At 36.1% G+C, this 26,316-nt stretch overlaps 2 protein-coding genes across 2 annotated transcripts; both read right to left on the bottom strand.

The window, feature by feature from the left end:
- Positions 1-45: 45 nt before the first annotated feature.
- On the bottom strand, positions 46-2,355 carry LOC113321406 (uncharacterized protein YwbO-like). Its single transcript, XM_026569315.1, has 8 exons — positions 2,214-2,355; positions 1,808-1,955; positions 1,589-1,708; positions 1,462-1,505; positions 1,257-1,382; positions 791-875; positions 608-664; positions 46-316 (listed from the first exon to the last, which is right to left on the bottom strand). Exons 2-8 carry the CDS (start codon positions 1,937-1,939, stop codon positions 227-229), a joined length of 654 nt encoding a protein of 217 aa, XP_026425100.1. The 5' UTR covers positions 1,940-1,955; positions 2,214-2,355; the 3' UTR covers positions 46-226.
- Positions 2,356-2,403: 48 nt separating this feature from the next.
- Positions 2,404-14,753, bottom strand: LOC113321388 (uncharacterized protein At3g06530-like). Its single transcript, XM_026569297.1, has 38 exons — positions 14,246-14,753; positions 14,048-14,143; positions 13,775-13,892; positions 13,501-13,674; positions 12,897-13,067; positions 12,695-12,750; positions 12,493-12,582; positions 12,247-12,395; positions 11,964-12,046; positions 11,754-11,882; positions 11,587-11,661; positions 11,159-11,321; positions 10,874-11,013; positions 10,655-10,762; positions 10,375-10,552; positions 9,849-9,949; positions 9,606-9,755; positions 9,318-9,480; positions 9,059-9,207; positions 8,825-8,906; positions 8,509-8,686; positions 8,280-8,355; positions 7,951-8,121; positions 7,799-7,867; positions 7,606-7,710; positions 7,373-7,462; positions 7,068-7,279; positions 6,755-6,944; positions 6,468-6,650; positions 6,262-6,357; positions 6,083-6,150; positions 5,678-6,008; positions 5,320-5,535; positions 4,384-5,052; positions 3,859-4,268; positions 3,291-3,537; positions 3,041-3,211; positions 2,404-2,883 (listed from the first exon to the last, which is right to left on the bottom strand). The coding sequence occupies exons 1-38, from the start codon at positions 14,617-14,619 to the stop codon at positions 2,653-2,655; spliced, it is 6,462 nt and encodes a 2,153-aa protein (XP_026425082.1). The 5' UTR covers positions 14,620-14,753; the 3' UTR covers positions 2,404-2,652.
- Positions 14,754-26,316: the final 11,563 nt, after the last annotated feature.

Raw genomic sequence — 26,316 nt, 5'->3', positions numbered from 1 at the left:
AATTTTGAGTCCAATTGATCTGAGCAGAAAGATAATTCAGGCATGTTTTCTTAATGTTTCATCTTTTTGTTGTTCTTATTAATCTTCACCTTTTTTAAAGATAATATTACAATGAAAAATACTAAGAGAGACACGAAAAAACAAGTCATGTTTTACAAGAAAACAATTTCATCAGGGAGTAGTAGACCAGTAGTAGCAGTATCAAATATAACTTGTTGCACATGGATTAAGAGCTGTTGTCATTCGAAGCCACTTGAAAAGTTTTCAGGAACACCTCTGGCGGTTGGCCACCACTGAGTTTGTGCTTTCCATTAATCTGTTAGTCAGAAAAAAAAAACCTTAGAGAAGACCAGAAGCCATTTCCACCCAGGCAGACATTGTCTCGGAGGAACACAAACTCAGTTGCAATCATGAAACGAAGCTAGCAAATAATTGATAGTGTCATTGTTGCTTAAGTTTTTACCAAGTCACCATTGACGAATAAAGAAGTAAAGGTTTGGGGTGTCTTCTGGGAAACTAAGGTATATCGTGACATGCATGCTCAACTGCTATTTCTGTGAATATTAATATGTTTATCTGGACACACTTAAGAATAAACTAAACTTACCACATAAAAAGGGACTCCGGAAATCTGTGCTGAGTACTTCTGTAGCTCCTCATGAACCTGTATCCAACAGTCATAAATTTTATATGCAAACAGAAAGAAATTAGCTGCTTCTGCTGGATTAAAGGGGGAGGGTGAGCATTAAGACATTTAGCAATTTTTTCAAGATTATGAAAGAAAAATAACCTCATTGAGCCCATTGTTTGGATTTTCAAGGAATTCTGCAGCCCCCTCAACCCCAACCTTGCTAGCAGCTTCAACAAGAAAGTCTCTGCATCCAGAAATCCATTGTTCAGATGAAAGGAAAATAAGAATTCCAACAAGAAGATAGTAGTGAACTACAATAGGAAGACATGTCTGGATTCTGGTACCAATGATAGACAATTATTCTCAAATGACAAACATTTTTGTATACATTTTGACACTGAAAGCTAGATGCAGTGCGTAGCTTATCATGGAAATATTTGTCCAGTTACAAGATACTAGAATAAGAAATATATCATTTTGTGTCTCACCACTTATATCCAAATATGAAATGAACAACTTGGTATGCACAAAAACCTACGTCTGAGGTTTGGTTTACGGCAAGTCAAATGAAACTAACAACCTAAGTAGTATTAACGCTACATACACCCAAAACAAAACCCTTTACCTGTCTCCTATATATCTTCCCTGTGTGAAATAGCCAATGCCCAGTTCCTCCACAAGAGCATGTTGCTTGTCAAGTCCCTGGTGCCCGGCAAAAGTTATGAGCCTGTGGCTATCCAGTGTATTTCCCCTGCAAAATTATGAACCGCATCAGATCATAAAACTTACAACCCATTTATCAGATGCACCAAACAATAAGTTACACATACGTGAGACCGGACATATCATAGTTGAACCCAATTCCACGGAACACCTGTAATAGAAATGGAGATGGTTAGTATACGAATCAGTGTATCTATCCTTGATTTTGATAGTGAGATCGAGATTGAGAGAAACCTCGGTCATTCGACCTTCAATTTGTTGAACCCGAGGTCCAAACTTTTCCCTGTAGAAATCCCTCTTAAGAACACCTTCTTTTGGCGCAGAAGGATTAAGCATATACGGATGCCATCTGACCTGCATATACACCTCTGATAATCAGGAAAACTAACATGGCGAAAAGATGATAAGTGAAAAAAGTAATTAGCAAGAGATCGGAGACAGAAAAGGACCTACCTCGAAGTCAAACTGATCCTTCGATGATTCGATAGCTTTATCTAAATTCTTCTTTCCTACAAAACACCATGGACACACGGTATCTGAACTGACATCAATCTTGATAAGCTTCTTCCCACTGGTGTTAGCCATGAGACACTTTGTGTATCTGGAATAAAAGAATCTCATCAGCACAATCAACTCCTAAATGAACACAATTAACTGAAATTAATCGAATTTTCTTCTTGTTTTCTACCGATCAAAGGTTCTTGTATATACAATTCAAAGTTGAAACCATTAAATTCTTCCAAATCTTCAAATATTCACAACACATTTACCAAATCCAATTTAGAATTAACGATTAAAACTAACGAACAATTGAAGAGAAATTCAATAATCTTTACAAACTTAAAAGAACACGACTTACACTTAGAAGAGATCTGTTGATGTTGCAGAATGAAACCACAAATTCAAGAGAATTTCTGTTAGCTTCTCTAAATATCAATAGTATATGCTCAAGATTGTTCGTTTCAAACCTAACAAAATAATGAAGACATGAAAAACGTGTACATTTGTCAACGGAAAAGGTATCACTGTGATATAGCCACATGGAAGAATTGAACGGTCAGATCTCGAGAAGACTATTGACCAAAATGTCAAGGGGTTTGACCACATTCCACAATTGCGTTGCATCCAAAATTCAGAACAAGATCATTTCACTAGGAAGATATGTTGAAAGTATACATGCTACAATACCATTAACATTAGTGAAGAGGATCTCAAACCCTTTTTATCTCCTGATGAACTCATTTACAAATTCTATTCCCCTAACAAAAATGCACTTTATTGTGCCTCTAAGATTGCGACTACAAGTAATCGCGCAAGTTTTCACCACTGAGTGTCTCCATTTCTTTGAGAATTTCTTGAGCAAGTGTCTTAACAGGAAGCTCCATATCTTCAAGTAGTTCACCAAGGAACGGAATTGTCTCGGGAAGAAGTGTGAGGTATTCTTCTTTCAGATTCTCCACCATGTACTTGATGACTCTCAAACCTAATATCCTCGCACGAATCTTCTCACTCCTTGTTTGCATCAACACCTGCAATAAAAACCATAAAAGCTTAAAACTACTATAGAATGGACGAGATCAGGTTCTTACTAAGAGTCTTTGATCGTTCAATGAGTTCCTAATCTTTACAAACTTGATCAGTTATGCTGTTATAAGATATAAATATAAGACATGTTTCTTCACTCACCTCATGGTTTAGGGGCTTCCACAGTAGATCTGAGCCAGAAGTTACGGCCATCTGACCAAGACATGCAACCAGTGAATCATTCACTTCCTCAACCGATGGAGCATCTGGAAACTCTTGTAGAGAAGATGGTGGGTCCACCACCAACTGAGCCACAATTGGTTTCAACAAAGTCTACAAAAATAAAAACTCAGATTAATTAGATAAAAGTGTCTAAACACAGTTTTAAAGACGCTAGGTGAAATTAACTAACCTGAAAATTAGTTGCATCAAGAAACTGCAAGCTCCCAGCATCATACACAAAGCATTTGTGCAAGGAAGAAACCATTAGTGCTCTAAGATGCCATTGTCTAGGTGATATTTCTCCCTTACTAGTTGTGACAACTTCGGCAACCTTGGACTTCTTTCTCTTTGGTGTCAACCCAACACTCAATGCATCTTGTGTTAAATATAGTGTGCATCCGTCCAGCAAATACTTGAAATAGGGAACAAACAAAGATCTGCATTGAAGAATACAGAGTTAAGTTGAGCAGAAAGTGCTTGAACCAAATGTTGGAGAACTTCTAAAAGAACACTAACTAATCATTATAAACCCCTAGAACTAAAAACAGCTCTCTACTGCATAAATTTATCTCTTGTGGGCTCTGCAATTAACCTCTGTAGACTCAAAGTTATTCCCATGCAATAAATAACCAGATCGCAATTACGCTAATAACCAGAACTTCTACCCACCAAATTCCTTACCAACCCAAAAACACTTTCTATCACACTCCGTCAGAGTTTCAAACACAATAAACAAAAGAAAAGGAAAATCAGCTCACCTGTGGCGTTCAACAAGCTTGCTGATTAATCTGTAGAAAGATATAGTTCTATCTAATTTCCTGCTTTCAGTAGAACCAGGTCCTTCGACTTCAGATTCCGCCCATTCAAGGCTTCGGAGAAAAAGAGGCTTGAACATGTTCTCCGTAAGTTTCAAAGACAAAACAATCATCGAGTCAATAACACTTTCTTCCACAATATCGATTCTTTTAACTGAAACAGGACTTTCCCGGCGAAGATCAAGCGCTAAGAGGCACAGTTCAAATATCCTCACGTGGTACATTCCAATAGCGGATCTATCCATAGTACCAATTAGATTTGATAACATTCCGAAAGTAACTGATAAACTGGATTCACCAGATTGGACAGCCTCTCTGTACACCTTGAGCAATGGTGCGACAGTAAGACGGACCTAAACAAAAATAACAAGTCAAATATTATATAATGAATACAACCTTAAGTAATAAAAAGTCAAAGGAAACACAACTTCCATTCTCATTTTAAGCTATCTGTGTATAAAGACTTACAGGGACTTTCTCACAGACGAGTCTCCTCACTGTATCTGCTTTAGCCTTCAACTTTATATCTGATCCTGAAGCATATTCTGGATGCAAGACCATAAGCTCTATAATATCTTCAAGATAAGGATTTAAAAACCCACCAAGCTTGTCTACTACAGCCTCCAAAGTGACAAGAACAGATGTCAAAAGAGAATCCTGAAGTCCTGCTTTCTCGTGGCTGTTTTTGAGTACTTTAGCTGAAGATGCAATGTTATGAGCCCTCTTCAACAAGTAGTCCATGATATGAGGAAGCTCCGACAATGCCCTGGGACCAAGCACATTGACTAAAGCACCTGTTGTGCGAAGGCAGCTGGAAGAAACCGCCAAATTTTCAGAAGCAATTTGCTTTGTAACAGACTCAAGACATGAGTTGAAGATGGAATCTTGCGAGGGAAACTTATTAGCCAATACTTCAAATGCAGAAAGTGCAGATAGCTTTACTGGAACACTGGACTCATCTGTAGAACTATCAACCAAGTGAAGAATTTTCGAGCACATTCCTTCAAAAGACTTCAAAGAACACTCATCCAAATCAACCCAGGAGCTAGCTGATTCATGTTTCAAATTTGATTTACCCTTCCGCTTTGGTTTAACCATGTCGCGCTCCCTGATTGTCTCACAAAGAAGCCCAAGAGCCTGCATGGTTGAAAAAAAATGAATTAGTTAGTCCAACATATTTAAACCAAACAACTGCAAGCATAGATGTTAAGGAGCTAGCCAAACATCCCCAGCTTTCATAACATGAATGCTGGGGCAGAAGGAAAACTCTTCCAATACATCATTTCACATGTTACTGGGGGGTCAGAACCAGGTTTGAGACTGAGTAAGCCAATTTCAAACCATAAAACACTTCCCACGGCCCAATATCAGCCAGGCCTAAGCCTCATATTGAAAGATACATACCTTCTTTTTCACTTTTCCATTTGAATGATCTAACAGCAGTACTATTCCTTTAAAATATGATGAAGGAACCATTTCTCTTGTGATGGTCTTCAAGACAGCATGCATACAGTCCCTTAATTCTTTCTTCACACTATTAGTAACCTTTGATTGCTTCCCTCTTCCATCAAGAAGTTCCAAGTGAGAAACAACCTGCTCCAGAAGTGCTCCTAGTGATCTCTGTAAATGCATCCACCAGATAATTCTTCAGACATCAAAGGAAGTATGGTTTTGAAAACTGAACCAAATAATTATGTTGGCCAGGAAGAAAAGAGATGAGATGAGACATTCCATTTTGGAATAATAACCCGAAATCGCATACCTGAATTTCATCGGAGTCTTCTCCGGATTCAATTTTGAAAATCAGCTCAGTGTCCTGAAGTTTGTGAGCAACGAACTGCATTCCAAGTAGTAACTCGGCAAGTTGTTCTTCAGATTGGTTACCCGCCGATATTTGTTGAAGAAGAGAAACAAGAGATGGAAGCCATATAATGCATGAATACTGCTCGCACAGTTGTGCAGCAAACAGATACTCCCACTCTTTGCTAGTCACAGACGAAGCAGAGGACTCTAGGGACATGCTTGTCCGTGAAATCAATGAACGAATAAGCAGAATAAATACAGACGCCAGGGTAGTTCGTTCTCCAAGAACCCTGCATTTTAACCATGCCAATTTGAGTCTCCGAACATGAAATTTTTCAGAAATACTGCAAGAACCAGAACATACCTCAACAAGAAGACTACAAGTTTGATCCTTCTGCACTCGGCAATTTCAGGCAATACCTTTATAAAAATCTGAAAAACAAAATTGACCAGCAGATTCATTGAGGAAAAATTAAATAAGCAAAAAGGCAGCACAATATATTTGGTAATCACTTGAAATGACATGTATAACGAAAAAAGTACCTGAAGAAGTTCCTCAGGGTTATTTGTTTTAGATATCCAATATGGAACTACCGTTGATATCAAGTCCTCAAAGACTGTCTGTGAATAGCTGTCACTCTGAAACCAAATTAAAAAATGAAGTAGCAGAGTCAACGCATAGCTTATGGTTCCATGACAGCGACTTTCAGACAACAATAAGAACTAGGGTAAGGTGAACATTAACCAACCTGGGAAACTGCGGACTCCCCAATTACAGTAAAGATACCAAAAATATGGTCCAAGACTTTTTGTGGTGCAACTTTCGCGATTGAAGTTAGCAGAGAGAACGCATGATTGCGTGCCAGTGCATCCTTCGCTGCCCGTGCGCACTCAACCAAGAGCTTAATATCCAATTTGTTACTTATGTTTTCCTGCATTCGGAATATGTACACAAAATGCAAATGAGACTAAAACAACACTTGTATTCTTTTATAAAACTATACTGAATTTTTATAGTATGTCAACGTGTGGATACCTCTAATGGAACAGCAGAGAAAAGAGAAGTAGTTATGTCTTCAAGGACTGATAACACAGCCTGTTGAACATAAGTTACTGTACTGCCAGTTGTTTGAGTAACATCAGAAGAATTCTGAGCTTTGCCAGCGAGCCAATCATCTGAAAAGACCTTTTCGAGAACCTCAAATAGAGGCCCAATCAGAGACACCCTACCACAAGATATCCACCCTTAGTTAATCTTACAGCATAATATTGTAGTTTAAACTTTGGCACCAAAAAGTAACCACGCTAATGGAATAATCTTAAAAAGAGTCATATATAGGTTTCAATACCTGTTTTCTATAGTTTTCTTCATGAGCAAAGCATCAAGGAGTGAGCTAAGGAAAGTGACCATGCTTCCTTCTTTATAAAAGAGATCATGTTGCAGAGGGTCACTCAACTGTTTTACTTGTTTCTTTTTCTTCTTTCCACTAGAAGAAAGACTTAACTGGCCTTCTTTTGCAAGAATCAACTTTAGCAACTTGCTTACCGTTAAAGATGTAACCTGCCAAACATTAGCACAAAGAGGTTAAGTTCAATTGCTAAGCAAAAGGAAACATCCAAAAGTAAACACCAAAATTTGATCAGAGTAACAAACATTGATTCGAAGAAGAGCATCTTTCGCTGCATTCTGGATTTCACCACAGTCATTTCGAAACAGAAACACAAGATTTTGAAAAACTTGGTCCTGGTTAACAGAGAGAGGAAGAGATTAAAATAACATGTAAAACAAGTAGATACACTGTAAGCTGATCGATACCATGGTAATTTTAGCAGCGCACCATAAAACAACGAACATTTGGAGAACAATCAAGAAAGGCACAAACAAACCTGTGTCTCAGTATTCAAACAATTGTATAGGGAGCAACTCAGATTCTGAAGCACAGTTACACAGGGCCTTATGATAGCAGGATCTTCTGGGGGCTCACTATCGACCTAGTATAAAAGAACAAACATGTTGGCATAAATGAGCAAATTAGACAAGTAACAGTAACCAAATATACTAAATTAAGTAACTGCTTACTTTCAATGCCTTGATGAGATGCTCGGACCATATCGTTTCAGCAGAAGAAGCACTAGATGAAGCGCAACCCTAAAAGGCCAAAAGTTACTCTTTCAGATATTATAATATAACTACAGCATCAAGAAAGGAAGTCTTAAAAATTATAAAAGTACCTCCAGCAGAATGCATAACGTCTCAATTTCAATTGTTGATAATGCTTGGAAGGATTTATTGGGGCTAAAACATTGGCTGCGCCTTTCCAGGAGTTCAGACAGTAATGACTTAACACCACTTATATGCATGATAGAACTGCTCATTCCTTTAAACAATGACAGGATGACAAGCTGCGAAAAGATTCTTTCTCAAGTGAGAGAAGGTCCAATATTTATAGAACAAGCTAGTCTGCTCAACTAAAAAAGCAAGCACTTGAAGACTAATAGCACAACAATGCAGAAGCCACATAACAATGAAGAAAACATAGATATTATATACTAGGGGGTACCTTCCCATATGGAGATAGTTTGAGCGCAGATTTTAAAACGAAAAGGAGGATAGCTTCCTTTGTGCGCTCATCAAAACTGAATATAGAAGACAGAAACAATATATAAGAGGAAGAAGAATGATAAGGTAAGGTAAGCAGACTAGAGAAAAGCAAGTGTCAAATGACAAGTTCAAGACATCTCCATGCCATGAAAAAAAATATACTAGTCTGAGAAGAATGTTTATAGAACCTTTCATCAATACTTTGCGGCACTACAAGACTATTGCAAGGAGGGCCTAGTACAGCTGTAAAAAATGATGGAATAAAATCCCCATCTGATAAGATCAGCCTCTTCTGTTGTACTATTAACTCCAAAAGTTTCCCTAGGGAAGGTGTCCAAGTGCTACGAGTCAACATAGCATCATTCCCTGTCATTCATATTAAAAGCATTAGAACACTTCAGTCTAAATCGAAAAAACACTAAATAATAATAATAAGAACAAGTTGCATATAAATCAAGGTAGACTATTTGATCTATTCAAAGATTGTTCTAAGCATATATATACCGTTTTTCCCGCTAGACTTGAACACGTACTGCCCCAGTGCATCAAGCCCCTCCATGCACGTCACTGCTGCTGCTCGGATGTCCTGAAGATGAAGATGAAATGCGCCGTTGAGATACAAATAATTATAAAAATACAAAAATAAAACAGGAATGTGTGCTATACAGCATTTAAATACCATAATTAATAGCATGAAGTATAAAAATAAAAAACACAGAAGAGTAACCAAGAGTAAACCTTGTTTTCGCTAGAAAGAGGAACCAAAACAGAAGGAAAACTGAGAAGGGGAAGGAAGTGGCCGTCTCTTATACTTTTCTCCAGTGACAGCTGCGAACAAGTAGAAGCAATACTATGAAGACTTTCAATTTGAACTGCAACAGGGACGCCTGAAAAAAGGAACTCATTAGAATAAAAACTACAGCAACAAATGTCATTAAACCAAGAGAAGAACTCCATCATTTGTCAGGCATAATTAAAAAAAATTAATAATAAGAACCTTCTTCAGTAAAATATTTGGACAGGAAGCTGACTGGAGAGATGTTGCATTTCGCCACAACTGAATGGAACTGTCCCCGCAAAACATGAGCCAATCGAGATGTTGCAAAGAAGACAAACAACTCATGAAGAGTAGATAGCAATTCTCCACTGTCAGCTTGATCCTGCAAGTAAAGATATAAATCCGTGAATGAGTGACTCTGCACAATGTAACAACTAACACCAGCCAAGACAATATGAATGTGCACTCTATAAAACATAATTGATCAAATAACAAGCAGCAACAGACCGTGCTACTCAGCTGGACCGCCGAAACAAATGCTTGCAGCAACCTCCAAAAAATGCAAACCAAAATATTTGCATTTAATGCTTTGAAGTTGGACTTGGAAAGCTGGCCCAAAAAATCGCTGCAACCCCTTTCCAGCTTCTCCACAGTAAACTGTCAATAAGATATCACATGAGCAGAAAATGTGAGTAACAGGAGGTTTGCAAGTCACCAAAATCTGAAATTGGCTATAAATCAACATTCCACCTCCTGCTCTGGAAGGTTACAACTCGTAGACTCATATACACTCCATTCTTGCTTGAGAACCGGAAAGCAGGCTTGAAATAGTATTGCAAAGCCAGAAGGATCTAATATGAAGATACACAAGTCAAAAGAAAAAATCAGGAAATAAAATACTAGAATTACGCAGGCAAAGAAATAATGACCACTTATTATCAACAATAAAAAGGATCTTAGCACAGCAGAAGCTGCTTGAAGCATCATGTTGAAATAGTTTAACATGCCCCCATAACATTGAAATAGTTTAACATGCTATCAAACAATTCTTTAACCCCTATCCAAAAATAGTATCGGGTTTAAGAAACGATTAACCTTGTCCAAATATACATAACTTTACCAAATAGATGAGTACTATTTCATGTATCAGGTTCTTAATCAAGATATAGCTTATGACTATAGCTTATGATGCTTACAGTACCTCATAACATCCTCATAAAACAAAGGAGCGTGAAGAAATTTCAAGAAAGGCGAGAAAATAAATGCTCAATCTAACCTTTCTTTTCAGTATTAAGTGATTGCAGTATCACTAAGAAGATCAATGTCTTCGACAGCTCTGAATCGTTGGAGCACTCGATCAACCAAGTTAAACATTCTACGGGTTGTGCGGCGAAGGTTTCACCAAAAGCACAAATAGTCTTCATATTAATTTCAGTTGAGCTAGTTTCCAATTTCTGCATTGTTTAAAAATAGAATCAAATCTATTTAACTCATGGCAACATTACATTGTTCATTCAAATTTGTCCTGATCTTTAACAGAATTCATGAGAATTTACCTTGTCTTGCCCTGAGGATATTAGATCACATGAAAGAGATATATTCTTGTAAAATGACCATTGAATTTCCGTAGCCAACTTTAGAGCCTTTAAGTTTAACTTCTGTGTCTGTAATACAAATGCACAAATACAATCATAAACCAATTTTTCAAATTGATTGGGGAAATAAACTAGAAAATGCATTAAGATTTAAGAGAAAGGTTGGAAAGACAAGTGAACCTTCGGAAGAACTAGAAGTAAGGGAAACAACATTCTAGCAACTTCTTTTTTATATTCAGTCAGATCTTTGAAGTTCAAAATTGCACATTCAAGGCATGAACGAGCAACAGCACTAGCTTCAGATGGGACAAGTGTCACACCTACAAAAATAAAATCCTAATCAGAAGATGGTACATGCCAATCAAGATTGGCGACTTCAAGGAGAGACAAAATTGTAACTTGAGGCAGAAGAATAAGAGGACCTTTACAGGAAGGTCTTTACAAGGATCCATGAAGAATACTCACTTGTGATTTCAGCGCATCTAACAAGAATATCACGTAATGACTCGAGAAGATCAGGCCCGCTAATGACCCTAGTCAACCCATCCAGAGATAAAGCCGCTTGAACAACACTAAGATCATCATCTTGAAGCCGCCTCGATATTGCTTGTTGAATAGAAGCAAGCTTCTGGAACACAATATATAAGGGAGAACGAAATCAGTTAACTATATTGGCTATCGCAGATCTATCGAGCCCGGGAGAAATAATGGTCCAGAGTATAAGGGATATGTTAGAAGCAAAGTATACTAGCTTAATACAGCAGCAAAAGTAAACATGCCCAGATCTACATATTTGTCAGGTACAGCAGAACTTCTTTTCCATATTAGTCATGTACAGCAGAACTAATTAAGATTCAAAAACTTCGCACATAATAGGAGATAAAGCACCGAACCTGAGAATCGACAGCTTCAGCTTTCAGAATCTTTGATTTGGACAAACTAGATAGGGTTGCTTTACGGATCTCCGGCTTCCAGATTTAAAAAAAAAAAAAAAATCAGCTAGAAGAAAAGCAAGTAATAAAATCTACTTTCGGAAATATATTTTCCTTGAAATGCATACCTTAGGATGTTCAAGTGAGAACCACAGTTTTGAATCAGTTACAGGTAGTGATGCATCGACACTGCCATCAAACATCATGCAGAGAACCTCAAAAACCGAGTCCCCTTTCTTAGTTTTCTCACTTGAGTCCTACAACAGATGAAAACACGGTTAAAATTTGAAATTGTGGAAAAAGTACAGAGTATGAAAACCTCCAATCATTAACAAGACCTCCAGGAACTTTCTAACAGCTCCACGCAGCTCAGATGGATAATTCTTATCAATAACAACGAACACTTGTTTGGCCCAGCATCCTAAGAATTGTCACAGAACAATATATCTATTAGTAATGCATACTGAATACTTATCTTTTCCAGATTTGGTTCAATGCACAGAAATCATGTTTAGCAGCGCAATCAAAGCCAGTGTCCTAAGGATGTAACAGCTACATGGTTCGACTTTAGCCAAAAGAAAAATCTGTAAAAGTTAAATTCCAATGTTGTCATCGAAGTACCTGAATCAGGTAATTCAGATTTACCCATTCTTTTAGATAACGCTGTGCATGAAGTAAGCACCTTAATCACAATATTATGAATATGATCCTTTACATTGACAGTCTCTAATGTGGATATCAAGGCGCTACGGCAATATTCATCTGAAGAACTGTCAAAAAAGAGAGTTGAGAACCTCAGTCTTGCATGCAAATGGCAAAAAACAAGACAATGTCACACATGTGGTGTTAAAGAAAAGGGTTAGTCACCTATAGTTAACCAATGATTCCAAATAAACTGTCAAGAACGTCTCAATATTGAACTCATTCGACAGTCCAAAAAGTACTCCAGCAAAATCCCTTCAAGAAAAAATGAAAAGATTGCATCAGAGATTTGAAAAGTGACAGAAGCGGACGCCATGGGACTCATAAGACATGGAAAATTATTCAAGTTCAGTTCCAAGGGAACTACCTAATTTCATTAAGAGTCTCCACTGCTTTCTTTGGGAATATCTGAACGGACTGTGACTGGCAATACACAAAGAGACAAAAGAACAAGAATTAGAAACGCACGAGCCAAACATGGGAGGCCTAGACACATAGTACACAAACTAAATGCAGTCAGCTGAAATTTGATACAACCAATAGTCCAAATATACTGAAGCTGGAAATACCTGCACGATGCTTATGATAGCCATGAGTGACGTACGTAGCCATGGTAAATCAGCAAATTCTTTTGCATCTTTTTGAGCAATCCTTGCAATTGACCCAATCAAATTCTTGATAATATCAGAAGCCAAAGCTGCTCTGTTTGCCAATAAACTAGCTATCATCAAGGCACCAGCCTGCGAGAAAAAGATAAAGAACAATGTTTAGTACAGCCATAAACAAGGAATGTGTTATGAAAGTAAGGGGAGCCATAGCATTACCAAAATGGTAAAAAGAAAACTGACAAATGATTTTAACTGTTTTTATAAGAATTTCTTATAACTAGTTTACTACATTCAATAATAATATGTGTGTCTCACTAAGGAAAATTACTGATCAATGTGGTTCTCTAATGTCTACACAGATTTTCTCATTCGAAAAACAAATTAAGCATATACCTTTAGCGTACAGATTTACACTTATGCAACTCTCTTTATCTCATTGTAGGCTTCCATTATAAACTAGTTGTTGAAAATGTTTTAGCATGTCTAAACGAAACAATAAAATTATAGTTGGAAAATGAATAAAAAGCAAAATACTTCAAAAACCATAAAAGAAATGCAGCCTTACCTTATGGTCAGGGCTTGCGTTCGCATTTGGATCAAGTCCTTTAAATACAAATTGAATAACTTTTCTCACGGTATCAGCATCTATAACCGTCAAAGCTCCAAATACCTCAACAGCAACTGCAGTAAAAAAGCTAATAACGACTACGGAAGGCTGGTATTTCTTTGCCGGCATCGCCTGCAAAAAATAAAAAATAACATTCACCAAAACACTCAAAAAAAAAAAAAAAACTCTACAATCTAAACATAGAACTACAGAAGAAGAAAAAATCACCCACGTAATCACATAAAGTCACCAAAAGCCCTCTGTCTCGTACACATTGTTGCACTAAAACACTCCTTGGTGGTGGTGCACCTGACTTCTGAACCGCTTCAAGAAATCCCCACTTACTATTTCTGCAACAATAAAGAAAAACAATCAAAATTTTGCAGAACTTGTACTACTGACACCATCCTAACAACCTTTGTAAGTATACGATGACAAGGCAAAAGCACAATTTACCAATTCAGTAAACCAAAACACATTTCAGCCCAATCAGCAAAAAACTTACTGCAATTGCACTATCTGCACAATCCTTACAAAGGCAGCTGTATCATGATACGGCAACGCACAATTCACCAATTCATCAATGTTATACACATGAACCCTACAAAAACAAAATCAACAAAACATCAGCAACTCACAAACCACAAAATCAGAAAAAAAAAAAAAAAAAAAAAATTAAACCAAGCAAACAAAAACACATTACATGTAACGCCGCACAAGATACTCCAAAGTATGCAAAGCCGAATCAACCAACAAATACCCAGACAACAACCTCAAATACGAAGAAATCGATACATCAATCTCTTCATTTTCAACTCTACCTTGTAAAGCTCTATTCAATTCTCTACTCTTATAACTGAACAAACTATTCTTATAAGCTTCAAATCGGAGCTCACTTTTTACCAACACATCTAAACTCGAAATAGCAATAGAATAGAGTGAATCGATGTCTAGATCAGCTGCGACTCGTGGATCGTATAAGATTGATGGATTTGTGAATGGTTTTTTTGTTGATTTGATTTCTAAGTTGTTTAGGGATTTGATTATTCGTAACTGTGCTTCTAATGTCGTTGCCATGGTTGATTTTGGATGGTTTTAGGGTTTGTGGTAATGGGAATTTGACTGTGGGAAGCTTAAACCCTGGTAATGGAGGAACCGCCTTTGGGAGGTGGCGGGGCGATTAGGGTTTTAGGAAGAAGAGAAGAAAAGAGTGATAAGTATATGAAGTGTCGAGATATATTTGCACCGGTAGTTTGTGGGCTATGTGCACCCCCATCGAGTGAGGCTGTTGGGGTTTATGATGTTTGGGCTTTTAATTGAGCTTAGATGCTTAGCTTGTGCGATCCATTTGTAGTTGTGAAAACTACAGGGAGACCCATTCTCCCTGATGTTTCTACTGTGAAACCCACGCTAATTGTAGTTTGAGAGCGGTTAAGAGCAAGTTCAGTGGATATGGGAAAATTGTCAAATGAACAAGAGCTCGTTTATCAAAAAAAAAAAAAAAAACTCAAATCTCAACTTGGGACGATAGGCTCAATCTTGGTCGGTCGGTCAAGCCACAGATGAGCATCGGCCATGTTTTGGACGATCGACAAATATAAAAAAGAGAGTTAGTTTTTTCTTCTTTACTCAGTTATAATTTTTAAACCATATCATATACAAAGCAGGTCCCATTTTTAAGCTTATTTTGGTTTGGTATTGCTACCGCACATTACTGTGAGAGTCATGATAATATTGCTGAAGAACGTCTTTATCAGAATATTTTTGCTTCTCACTTCGGATAGTTAGAAATAATTTTTCTTTGGACTTCCGGAAATCTATTTCATGTTGCTTGGCAAGGAAATTTTGAGTCATGGATAAAAGACCCTTTACATGTAAGACCGATTGCGCATGCAATCTAGGATCCTCATTTTGGTCAACCGAGCGTGGAAGCATTTACTCGAAGGGGTGCTCTCGGACAGGTGAATATTGTTGTTTATCACTGAATATTGTCAGAATGGGCCTCATTTAACTCAAAACGGGTCCAAAATTGAGTTTTCCTAGCAAAAGTATCTAATTCCACCGGACTTGCTCTAATGTGAGTTGGGTGAGACGTTTACATGATAGCTTAAGGTGAATGGAATTGGAATTAGTAGGAAAATTGATTTTTCATAAATAAGAATTAAATGATAAGGTTATTCTCAGATTAGATCTTTAGATTGATCCAAGTTGGGACTAGAGCTGAGTTACTCCATCTAACAAACTAGTTTAATTTCGCTAAAGGATGCTTCTATTGGTGCATAAGTGAATACCCAATTATTAAGATATTTGGAGTGCTAGAAATGAGGTTATTTGTGGTCCATTTCACAGTTTCTGTGCTTCCATTGATGGCGGAATTAAAGTTTTAACAGTGTCCCTCCTGGTATATATTCCTATTCCCGTATCCCTTGCCCATTTGATTTTTTTTTATATGCTGCAAGAGCTTCAGCTTGTTCATCATCCACCACGTTGTCTGGTTTACATCTAATCTCATGTTACCACATATAAGATTTCTGAGAATTAGTCCAAGCTCTTGTTTTCTTACTTACTAAATCAAAATTTGCATCAAAATTTAGCTTCTATATTCTTGGTTAGGCGGTTTTCAGAATGGATTGGTCATCTTGCTCTCAAAATGGACATGTCTAAAGCTTTTGATAGACTGGAATGGAGTTTCTTAACGGAAATTCTAAGAAGGTTTGGTTTTTGTGAAAAATTTTGTCATCTTGTGTTACAATGTATTAGTACTACTTCCTTAGAAATCATGATCAATGGCTCTCCTTCTTCTTCATTCAATCCCACAAGAGGTATCGGACAAGGAGATCCTCTTTATCCATATCTCTTCATCTTGGTCATGGAGGCTTTTTCAAGGCAGTTAAATCACCATGAACAAAAAAGGCAACTTACAGGTATGAAAATTTCAAGATCAGCACCAAAAATAAATCATTTATTATTTGCTCATGATTGCCTGCTATTCTGCAAGGCTAATCAGTCTCAAACAAATAAATTGCTTCAAGTTATTGAAGAGTTCAGTGTTTGCTCAGGCCAAATGATTAATTTTCACAAGTCTGCAGTTTACTTCAGTAAAAATACAAATTCTTCTTGTTGCCAACTTATCAGTGGTATTCTTCAAGTTAGACAGCTCAGCATTAGTGAAGAAAAGTATCTAGGTTTTCCATTCTTTGTGGGAAGAAACAAGAGAATTCCTTTCTCTAATCTTGCTGACAAAATGGAAACTAGAATGTCAAAATGGTGTTCTATAAATATTTCTGAAGCATGGAGGTCTGTAATGGTGAGAAAAGTTACTAATGTCATCCCAGTTTATCATATGTTGAGTTTCAAGTTCCCAGATGTTACTATTAAGAATATGAACTCTATTCAGCAAAAATTCTGGAGGAAAAGGAAGACTAATAAAGGGAAGCCACCAATTTCTTGGACAAATGTAAACAAGCCAAAGGAAGAGGGAGGTCTTGGGTTTAGAGATCTCAAGCTATTCGATAGAGCACTACTAGCAAAATCTGCATGGAGACTGTGCATAGATAATACTTCTATATGTGCTCAATCTCTCCATGATAAATACTTTCCAGATAGAAAGATTTTTGACATCAAAGATAATTCCAGTTCTACTTGGTCCTGGAAAAGTATCAGCTCAGAACTTCCATTCATTAAGAACAACAGTTGCTGGAGCATTGGTGATGGAAAAACTATCTTAATATGGAGCTATAGATGGATCCATGAATTATTAACTCGTACTTCCCCAAAGCATAGATGTCTAAATTATCAAGAATATACTTATGTATATCAGTTATTCTCAGAAACTGGAGGGTGGAATCAGTCTCTTATTCTATCTCTTTTTGAAGAACCAGTTGCAAGACTAATTATGAATATTTCAATTCATGTTCATCATGCAGACAGAATGGTTTGGACACCGGAGAGAAATGGGGTTTTCTCAGTAAAATCAGCTATTAGGAAAATATTTCAAGATCAAAATACAAATCAGTCTGTTGGTCAAAGAATGCAGTATATCTTCAAAAGGCTCTGGAAGTTACCTGTGCTACCTAGAATAGCACAATTCATTTGGAAGTGTCTTAAATATATTCTGCAAACCAAAGATAAGTTGGTCTATGTTATTAAAAATGGAGATTATGGTTGTTCCCTATGTTCACAAGCATTGGAGACTTCATCTCACTATATTCTGCACTGCAACCTCTCAAAAGCAGTATGGTTTGTTGTTTTATGTCTTCATATTCAAGCTGATGTAAACCTGGTAGATTGGTTTTGTGAATGCTTTGACATACTGAAAGCTCATCAAATACAAGAAGAACATCTATGCAAAATAGCAATTACAGCTTGGTGCATTTGGAATGCAAGATGTGACAGTATCTTTAAGGGTTGGAAGATCACTCCAGATTCAATTATTATGAAGAGCAAGTTAGAAATATAACTGGTAAAACCAAAAAAAAATTACTATTGTCACTAATGATGTCAGGCAGAGAAGGATAAATTTTCACTGGAATCCACCTGTTATAGGCACTTATAAGATTAATGTTGATGGTTCTTTTAGCTATTCTACTAAAATGGGAGGCATTGGACTAATTCTTCGTGATTTTGCAGGGACTCACAGGGGATCCAAATGTATCTTCTTAGAGACGACGTTGAGTCCAGAACAGGTGGAATGCAAGGGATTATGGGAGGCATTACAATGGGCAGAGGATATGAAGCTGGATAATATTTGAACTGGACTCACAATTAGTAGTTGATGCAGTGAACCGAGAAAACTTCAACACAGACTAGAGAATATATAACTTGATTTTGGATATAAAAAATATGCTCAAGAATAAAACTTTTTGGCAGTGCAATTATGTGCCAAAAGAACAAAATAAGGTGGATAATATATTAGCAAAATTAGCAAGAGTCTCTCTTTTAAGTAGTGTTTTTTATCTATTTGTGATGAGATTTTACCTCAATTACAAGAGGATGCACAACATGTACTACAAGACTCTTAATTAGTGAAAATTTCAGTTTCAAAAAAAAAAAGTGGTTTTGCAGAATACTCTTTCTACCGCAGAGTCACCTGATCTGTTTTGAGTATACTTTGTTGTAGAATTCAAACGGTCAATATGGGGTACTTGAATTTTGTGGGATACACTTACTACATTGGCATGTTGATTATCAAAAACCAAAGCATATCTGCTAGCTTTTCCATGTACGCTAAAGGATAATAAAAAACTCTTTAGCATTTAAGATCAGTTACAGTCATTCTTTGACTACGATGACTAAAATCATTGGATTACATATTATTATAACTTACCATACCAGTTATGAGATTATCTACGACAAGCAAAATAGTTTTAGTTACAGTGCAATCTATAAAAAGATGGTGCATGGTTTTAACAGATTGATTATAAAGAAGACAATCCATGTGAGCAGAAGTGATAAATTTAGCTAAATCACCATAGGTAGCAAGAGTTGAACTCTTGGTGGTAGATCAGTATTTTAAAAGAGTTTTTAATTCAAGTTTGTATTTCTTGTTGAACCTGCCAAAAAGTCATTTAGATACTCTGTATATAGATTTCACAATAAAATTACCAGTGTTTTCAAAGTTCCATATTATTTTTTCCTTACCCCTAGCAGGATTCTAATATCACATATTTCTTTAACAAGTTGTTTTTGTTTGATTTGTATTTTTCAACCAATCTCGATTTGGACTCTTTAACCATATATTTTGGAACACGCAACCTCTTTGAATGAATTATAATGAGACGTTCATTAGGTCTTGTATAATGCTCCCACATGTTATTATGAGCTTCTGCCTTTTTTCTCTATGGTTGATGCGACGTCACTGTATTGGATCTTAACCATCATCTGATAGCAAGTGTTTCAGTCTTAAGACGATTTCTAACCACTGATCTTTGTCATCGTCTGGTAGTAGTACTTCACGTATTTTTATATTTTTCTACAAATCACCCTCCACCCATTTTAGCAAGCATATCCATTGAAAGGGACGTTTAGGTAGTATGGTATCTTTTGTATTAACTGTCTGTTATGGGAAATTTATGCAAAGAGATGGGTCTAATGAGACATGATGATAGTGCAATAACATGGAAATTTAGTCGAAGAAGTTTTCCATTCATTGTATTAATTTTTAGAGTTATTTTGTAAAGGGGTCGTATGTTTAACACCTAATTAAGGTCTGGGTCGTAGAAGTTGCACTTGCTACAATGGGGTCGTTGACTGACCAGAGACCGTTAAAGATAGTTACCAACATTAATTAAATTTTCCAAACACCCAGACAGTTAGTTGCTGGCATTGACTATTTGACTGTTGTTTACTCTTTCGTCATCTTTTATCTGCTACTGTGTGAACTGAGATCATCTTGTTTTTTCTTTTCATTCAATCCTATAACAAAGCCATCAACTCAGGCTCAGCCATTGTGTTAATGCAATTATCCATCTTGTTTCTCTCTTATATCTTCTCTCGTCTCACGCAACCTCATAGTATTGAACTCCTCTATTTCTCATGAATTCAAAGTATATCGGCAAAAGCATGTTTCACTTGAGCAACAATTTGTTGCCACTCCATATGAATTACAACGAATCTAATGTACAGTTGCTTACATCAACATATATTAACAAAAATAAGCATGACCGCACCATATATATCTAACCAATGAGTAACAGCTTCCACCGAGGTTACCATTTCTAAGATCAAAAATAAAGATTCCGACTACTTAGTAAACAAACATACAAGATAGAGAATCAAATTTACAGAGTTACGCAAGAAACCCACTACTGTAAATCCTCCAATTTCATAGGATGGTAAATACAAAAAGGAAAAACAATCAGAAAAATATTTCCAAAGTATGTTCGGATTAGGGTTGTCCAAAACAATCATTGCAAGTTGATCATCATGAATATAAATTGAGAGAACGATGATAGACACAAGCACATTTATAAAATTTTCAGAAGATAGCACGGTCAGCGAACCTGATTATCTTGTTAACGAAGTGTTAGGATAAAATGTCATTTCTCATTTATTTAAGGGAATTTTAGTCAAAAATGTAGACAGTCAAACTAGTCATTGGTCAGTCAACGACCCTATTGCAACAAGTGAAACTTCTACGACCCAAACCCTAATTAGGTGCTAAACATACGACCCTTTTACAAAATATCTCTAATTTCTACCTTTACATCCAAGAATGTGAAATAATACATTAATCAGTCTTCTCTCCCCATAGTACATACCTTTGTTTTCAACACGTTTAGTGCAATTTTCCTTTGATACCGGGATGATAATTCTTGAATCCTTTGTATGTACCTGATCTCAAATAGTGTTAGTATTGTACTAGTAGTAAAGGTTGCTGATAGGCACATTTTTGTGTCTTATATAATCTCAATTGTATATATTATTAGTGCTAGATTTTATATTTATTATGGCTTTTTATGTCCCTATAGGTATTTCTGGAGAAATAAGCTTTTGCGGCGAAATTGGCTCGAAAAGTGGTTTTTGCGCTCGTGGGAGAAAATTACTATACGGACTCTCACTTTGGATAAGGGGTAACCTAATTACTAAGGGGTGACCATTTCCAGGCATCTGCTAAAGGGAGACCAGCCACAGATAAGGGGGATGTCACTTTCTTCCCAAATTCAAATAAAGAAATTGGCGGGAAAATGTTCATCACGTCTGCATGATTTTTGGGTGATGATTCGATCGAGTTCCATAGCGATTCAATGGCTGAAATTGATTGGCTTTACTCCCTAGGCCTAAACAGGCCTAGTGAAGTCTTTGAATTGCACCCAAATTGACTAGAAACCGAGTTGGAGCTAAACAGGGAAAGTATTTTTACACGGACCTTATTGAGCTTATTTTTAGAAGTTCTAGAGAGACTAAAGACCTAAAACTCTTTCCAAAGATACATATCTATGTAAGGAAGAGTTTGAGACAATCGGGAAATCTCAGAAACGTGTGGAACGATTTAGAGAAGAGATTATTGCCGTAACTTCCAAGGAAGGAAAGAAGAGATTTCGAGGAGTTTTGGGGAGATTAAATCGCTCTGTTGGCTATATATAAGTTGCTGGGAGTTCAAGGGAGAAGGTCGAGAATTTGGGGGTCGATAGAATCGGAGCAGAGAAGCACAGGTGAAGTTGCAGGAATATTCACCTGCTACTGGTGAACAAGAGAAGATGAAGAACATTGGACAGACGAGAACAATCGCAAAGGCTGTCGTATTCAAACAGCACATCAGAAGTATCGTTGTTCAATAGATCACGTATATCATAAGCTGTCATCTTTTCTCTGTAATAGTTCAACACCCGTTGTAACAGCTGTTTGTAACGCCAATACAGCGCTGCAAACTGTCTGTTTTATAAGTTTTCTCTTGTTTTTCATCTATTTAAACTATGAACACCTATTTTGAGAACGTGAATAATATGAGGAGCTAAACCCCAATACTGGGATAAAGGAGGAAGCTATTTTTCATGCATGTGGTAATTCTACTTATTTCTTGTATGACTTTTTGCACTTGATTTAATTGTTTTATGATTTTCACTAATTAGTTGTGATTTCGTTTGATAATGTATGCTTAGTCTTAATACTTTTGATGTGTTATGCTTGTGATTTACAATTAATCTTTTAAAAATCCACCTTGGCAAAGAAGAAGAGTCTATAAAAAGTTAACTTTGGAGCTATAAATGTCTAGAATAATTAGTTAAACCACATGAACATGAGAATTGGTGGAATCCGAAGTCCTAGTATCTCTCGTTATCATGACAATCTTGTGAATATATTTTCTTTATTTTAGTATTTTCTTTTATTAAGTCTAGAATCGAGTCTCTACAAGTCTTTGAACGAACTTTATTTACCACTTAAAAAACTACATCAGCTGCCAACATTGGCCGAATTTTCTATATATGTTAAATCTCATGCAGTATTTCATATTCTCAATTTGTATTCATCTATCATATAAAATTTGTATCTATAAGATTATTAGTCTGATGACATTAGGTTTATTAGTCTGATTACATTTCCGAAGTCAACCATGAACATTGAAAAACTAACCTCTCTGCTCGGTCCACTTTAATGACTATCGTTGCAAGTTTATCTTCATTTGCTTTAGTTTTATCTTCTTTTATCGCCTACATCAACTTTCTTCAACCACCGCAAGATATTTTCTTTGTTTATATATTTGAATCGAAGCCTTCTTTGAGACTTTCAGTTTAAAGTAAGTCTTGCCGCAGGTTTCCACTTCTGTATAATATATATCTCCATATAACACATTCTTTACAGCATGAGTCACTATATTTTATCCTTGGTGGGATTGTAATTCGATGCTCAATTTTTAGTACAAATGTATGACATTGTGCAAAGCCTTGCCTCTTCAATCACTTCTTGCCATCCCTGGTCGGCGTCCATTTTTCTAAGATTTGGGAATGTAAACTTAGTTTTTGGTAGTTGAGGTGGTTAGTCTGTGTATCTAACATTTGTGGAAGGATGTGATATACTAATAGGTTATGAGGGGTTGCGACTGTAAATAGATTGTTTGCGACTTTTAGTTGATTTTCTAAGACCAACCGCATGTTCTGTTTTTATCTATTAATTAATCCAATTTCGTTTCCTCTTGAATCCTTGCAACAAAGTGACCCTTCAAGTTGCCTAAAGGATTACGCCTCAATAAGTCGTGCATGTTCGAGTGGTGGCTAATCAGATGATGGTGACAAGGAAAGGTAATGTTGATGTGGCCTAACCAGTTCTAAGAGCAATTGTGGGAATGACATGTGGCATTTTAGGGGTCTCTTATTATAAAGAAAGATATATATATCTTTCCCATTTCATATCTCCCAACAATTGTATCTTTTTACATACGACAAACCTTTAGTGATACCCCTCCAAAACAAAGAATCATTACCAGAATATTCATTATGCAAAGTGTTAAAGTTATGAAAATACTTACCTTACAGAATCTTGACCCGCAAAGCATCTTTGCAGGTTACCATTTTCCAAGAAAGTTTGTTTAGGAGGGTATTATTCATAAATGTTTATTTTATAATTCGAAGGCCACCTAAGCACCTAGGCAGAGTAATATTGCTTCATCTTTTCATGTACACACCCTTATACCATTGCTTACTTTGAACAAAATCCATTTTTTTTTGTAAGGGTATTGGCATTGGGAAAACATTCATATGATGAGAAAAATCGAGTAAGAACAATTTCTCTGGTTGGCTTAAAAAACTTTGATTTCCAACTTTCAAGTTTCATATCATACATTTCTTTGAGACTGCTGAAAGTCTGTGTTTTCTTATTTTGAATCAAAAGAGGAACACCTAAATACTTATCAATTAAAGATAATTATTGAGTTCAGGATATTGGATATTTTATTCCTAAAACTATTATGTGCTTTTGTACTAAATCACAAACCTAAACTGAATTGATCAATAATGCTGGCTAGGACGTTCCTACCTTCTTTGGCATTAGCTCTATTAAAAAGTAAGCAATCATCTGCAAAAAAAATAGGTGAGAAACTGCATGATCAAATATTAGCTTTCGTACCATGAATACATCAAAGCTTTAGAGACACAATTCATATAGAAGATAAAGAGATAAGGAACAGAGAAAATGCATAAGCATAAGTGTAGGGGAATCATTTAGGGGAATTAAAGTGGTGACAATGCATAAGCATTGTTCAATCATCTTGCACCAATCTTCACAGAATTCTTTCAGAGTAGGTATAAGAAATGGTCATTTTATCTAGTCAAAAGCCTTGGACATGTCTATCTTGAAAGCCACCCAACCATTTTTGGCGTTGCAAGTTTTCATAGAATGAATTAACTACATCGTTTGTAATTAACCTACCATAAAGAAAAGATGCTTGATAGGTTATCTTATTAAGAAGAGAGTTACGTTTAATATACATTAACTTAGAGATAATTTTATATGCATTATTACAAAGGCTTATAGGTCTAAAACCAATTGTATTTTTTGGGCAGTTATGCTTAGGAATGAGCGCAGTGAAGTTATGATTCAATTTTTTAAGCATAAACTTAGATTGAACGAAAGATTAAATCATTAGGACAATATCATTACCGATTGTCTCCCACATTTCCTGGTAAATCCAGGAGGAAAGCCATCTGGCCATGGAGTAGTCCAAGGTTGAATCCCAAAAGCGATGTGCTTAACTTCTTCGTGAGTAGGTATTTTCATCACTCGCATAAGAGGTGATGAAATTGAGATATTCAATAGGGTGTGGGGGATTAGAAGTTCTAATCATGTTTAAGTGGTGGGATCTCAGATTATCGGCAATCTCAGTTATATTAGTAAGCCAAAGGCCAACATCATTTTAAGCGTAATCAATATTAGTCATTATTTTTCTAAAATTTTCTTTATTATGAAAATAAGCATTCTTTTTGTTACCAAACCTGAAAGCTTCATCCTTACCCGATATTTGTCTCCAATATTCCTCTTCAGCATCATACCATCTGTTTAGGTCTTTGTTCAAATCAATGACGGAAATTGAATTCATGTGAGAACCGTTGGCCAGTAATGGTTGATTAGATCCTCTATCTTAGTAATCTGAGTTGGTATATCACCAAAGTGATTATAATTCCAATATCTAAGTTTTTTTTTTTGTATCAGAGAGAGTATTAGCATGTCTAAAAGATGCTGATCCACTATCATTGCAATTCCAGTTATTTTCAATAAGAGTTTTACAAGATGCCAAAGAAGAATTAGGAAATAATCACTAGCATTAGGTATCATATGGTAAAATATTGCATTAGAGAAACTATTTATGCAATTAACACAGCTAAGATCCCTATCCAATCTTTCAGGAATGACTTCTTGAATATTCCTTCTATTTGTCCAGGTGAAAGTATTTCCTATATAATTGGAAGAGTATGAAGACCAACATTATCTAGAATAAGTTTATCACTGTCAATTTGGGCTTGTGTTACATGATTGCCTCTATCTTTATCTTATTTGCTTATTATGAAATTTATATCTCATAAGCATTGTGGGAGGTAGAGAGTACTAAAAACTTCAGTCACGAAGTCTCATTGAGCATCTTTTATGTTAGAATATAAAGTATAAAGACCCATATATGAAGGATATCAAGGAGCAATTGGTTCTAGCATCCATATTGATAATACAATTTATGATGTTAAGGTAACTGATATAAATTCTAATATCAATACATCCTTACACAAGAGATAGAGACCACCAAATTGACCAATATGTTTAATAAAATAGGAAGTCAAGTAATTGTACCAAGACATATAAGTTTTGATCCTCCTAGTTTGGTTTCTAGTTTATATTAGGAAAGTAATGCCAGGGTTATCATATTTAACCAACTCTCTAAGATGATCTCTAGTATACTTATTTCCGGAACCACGTACATTCCATGAGAGGATTCCCATCTTGTAAGTGGAATACATAAAACAGTGTAAGAATATATGTCTGGTATTATGAAAAGTAAAGATGCAGGAAACTCTAAATTGAGATATTAGGGTGAAAAGAGGTTGAAATATGGTAACCTGATTCTCTCTATTTGCTGATACATTTTGTTTAATCCCAGCAAAAACTTTCTTTTCACCTTGAGTGGTTTTTCTTGGTCGATATTTTTTTTGTTGGTCAGTATGTTAATTGACATAATTATAGTCAGGCTTATTGAGGTCTTGAATATGGATTCTAGCGCTTCTTGGTATCTTTCCTAGCTTGCAGATCCATTATTGTCATTTCCTTTTAAACATTATCAGGGGTTCAAATATT

This window comes from Papaver somniferum, chromosome 1 (assembly GCF_003573695.1).
Source record: "Papaver somniferum cultivar HN1 chromosome 1, ASM357369v1, whole genome shotgun sequence".
NCBI classification, from domain to species: Eukaryota; Viridiplantae; Streptophyta; class Magnoliopsida; order Ranunculales; family Papaveraceae; genus Papaver; species Papaver somniferum.
This window is presented reverse-complemented; position numbering and strand designations above follow the sequence as displayed.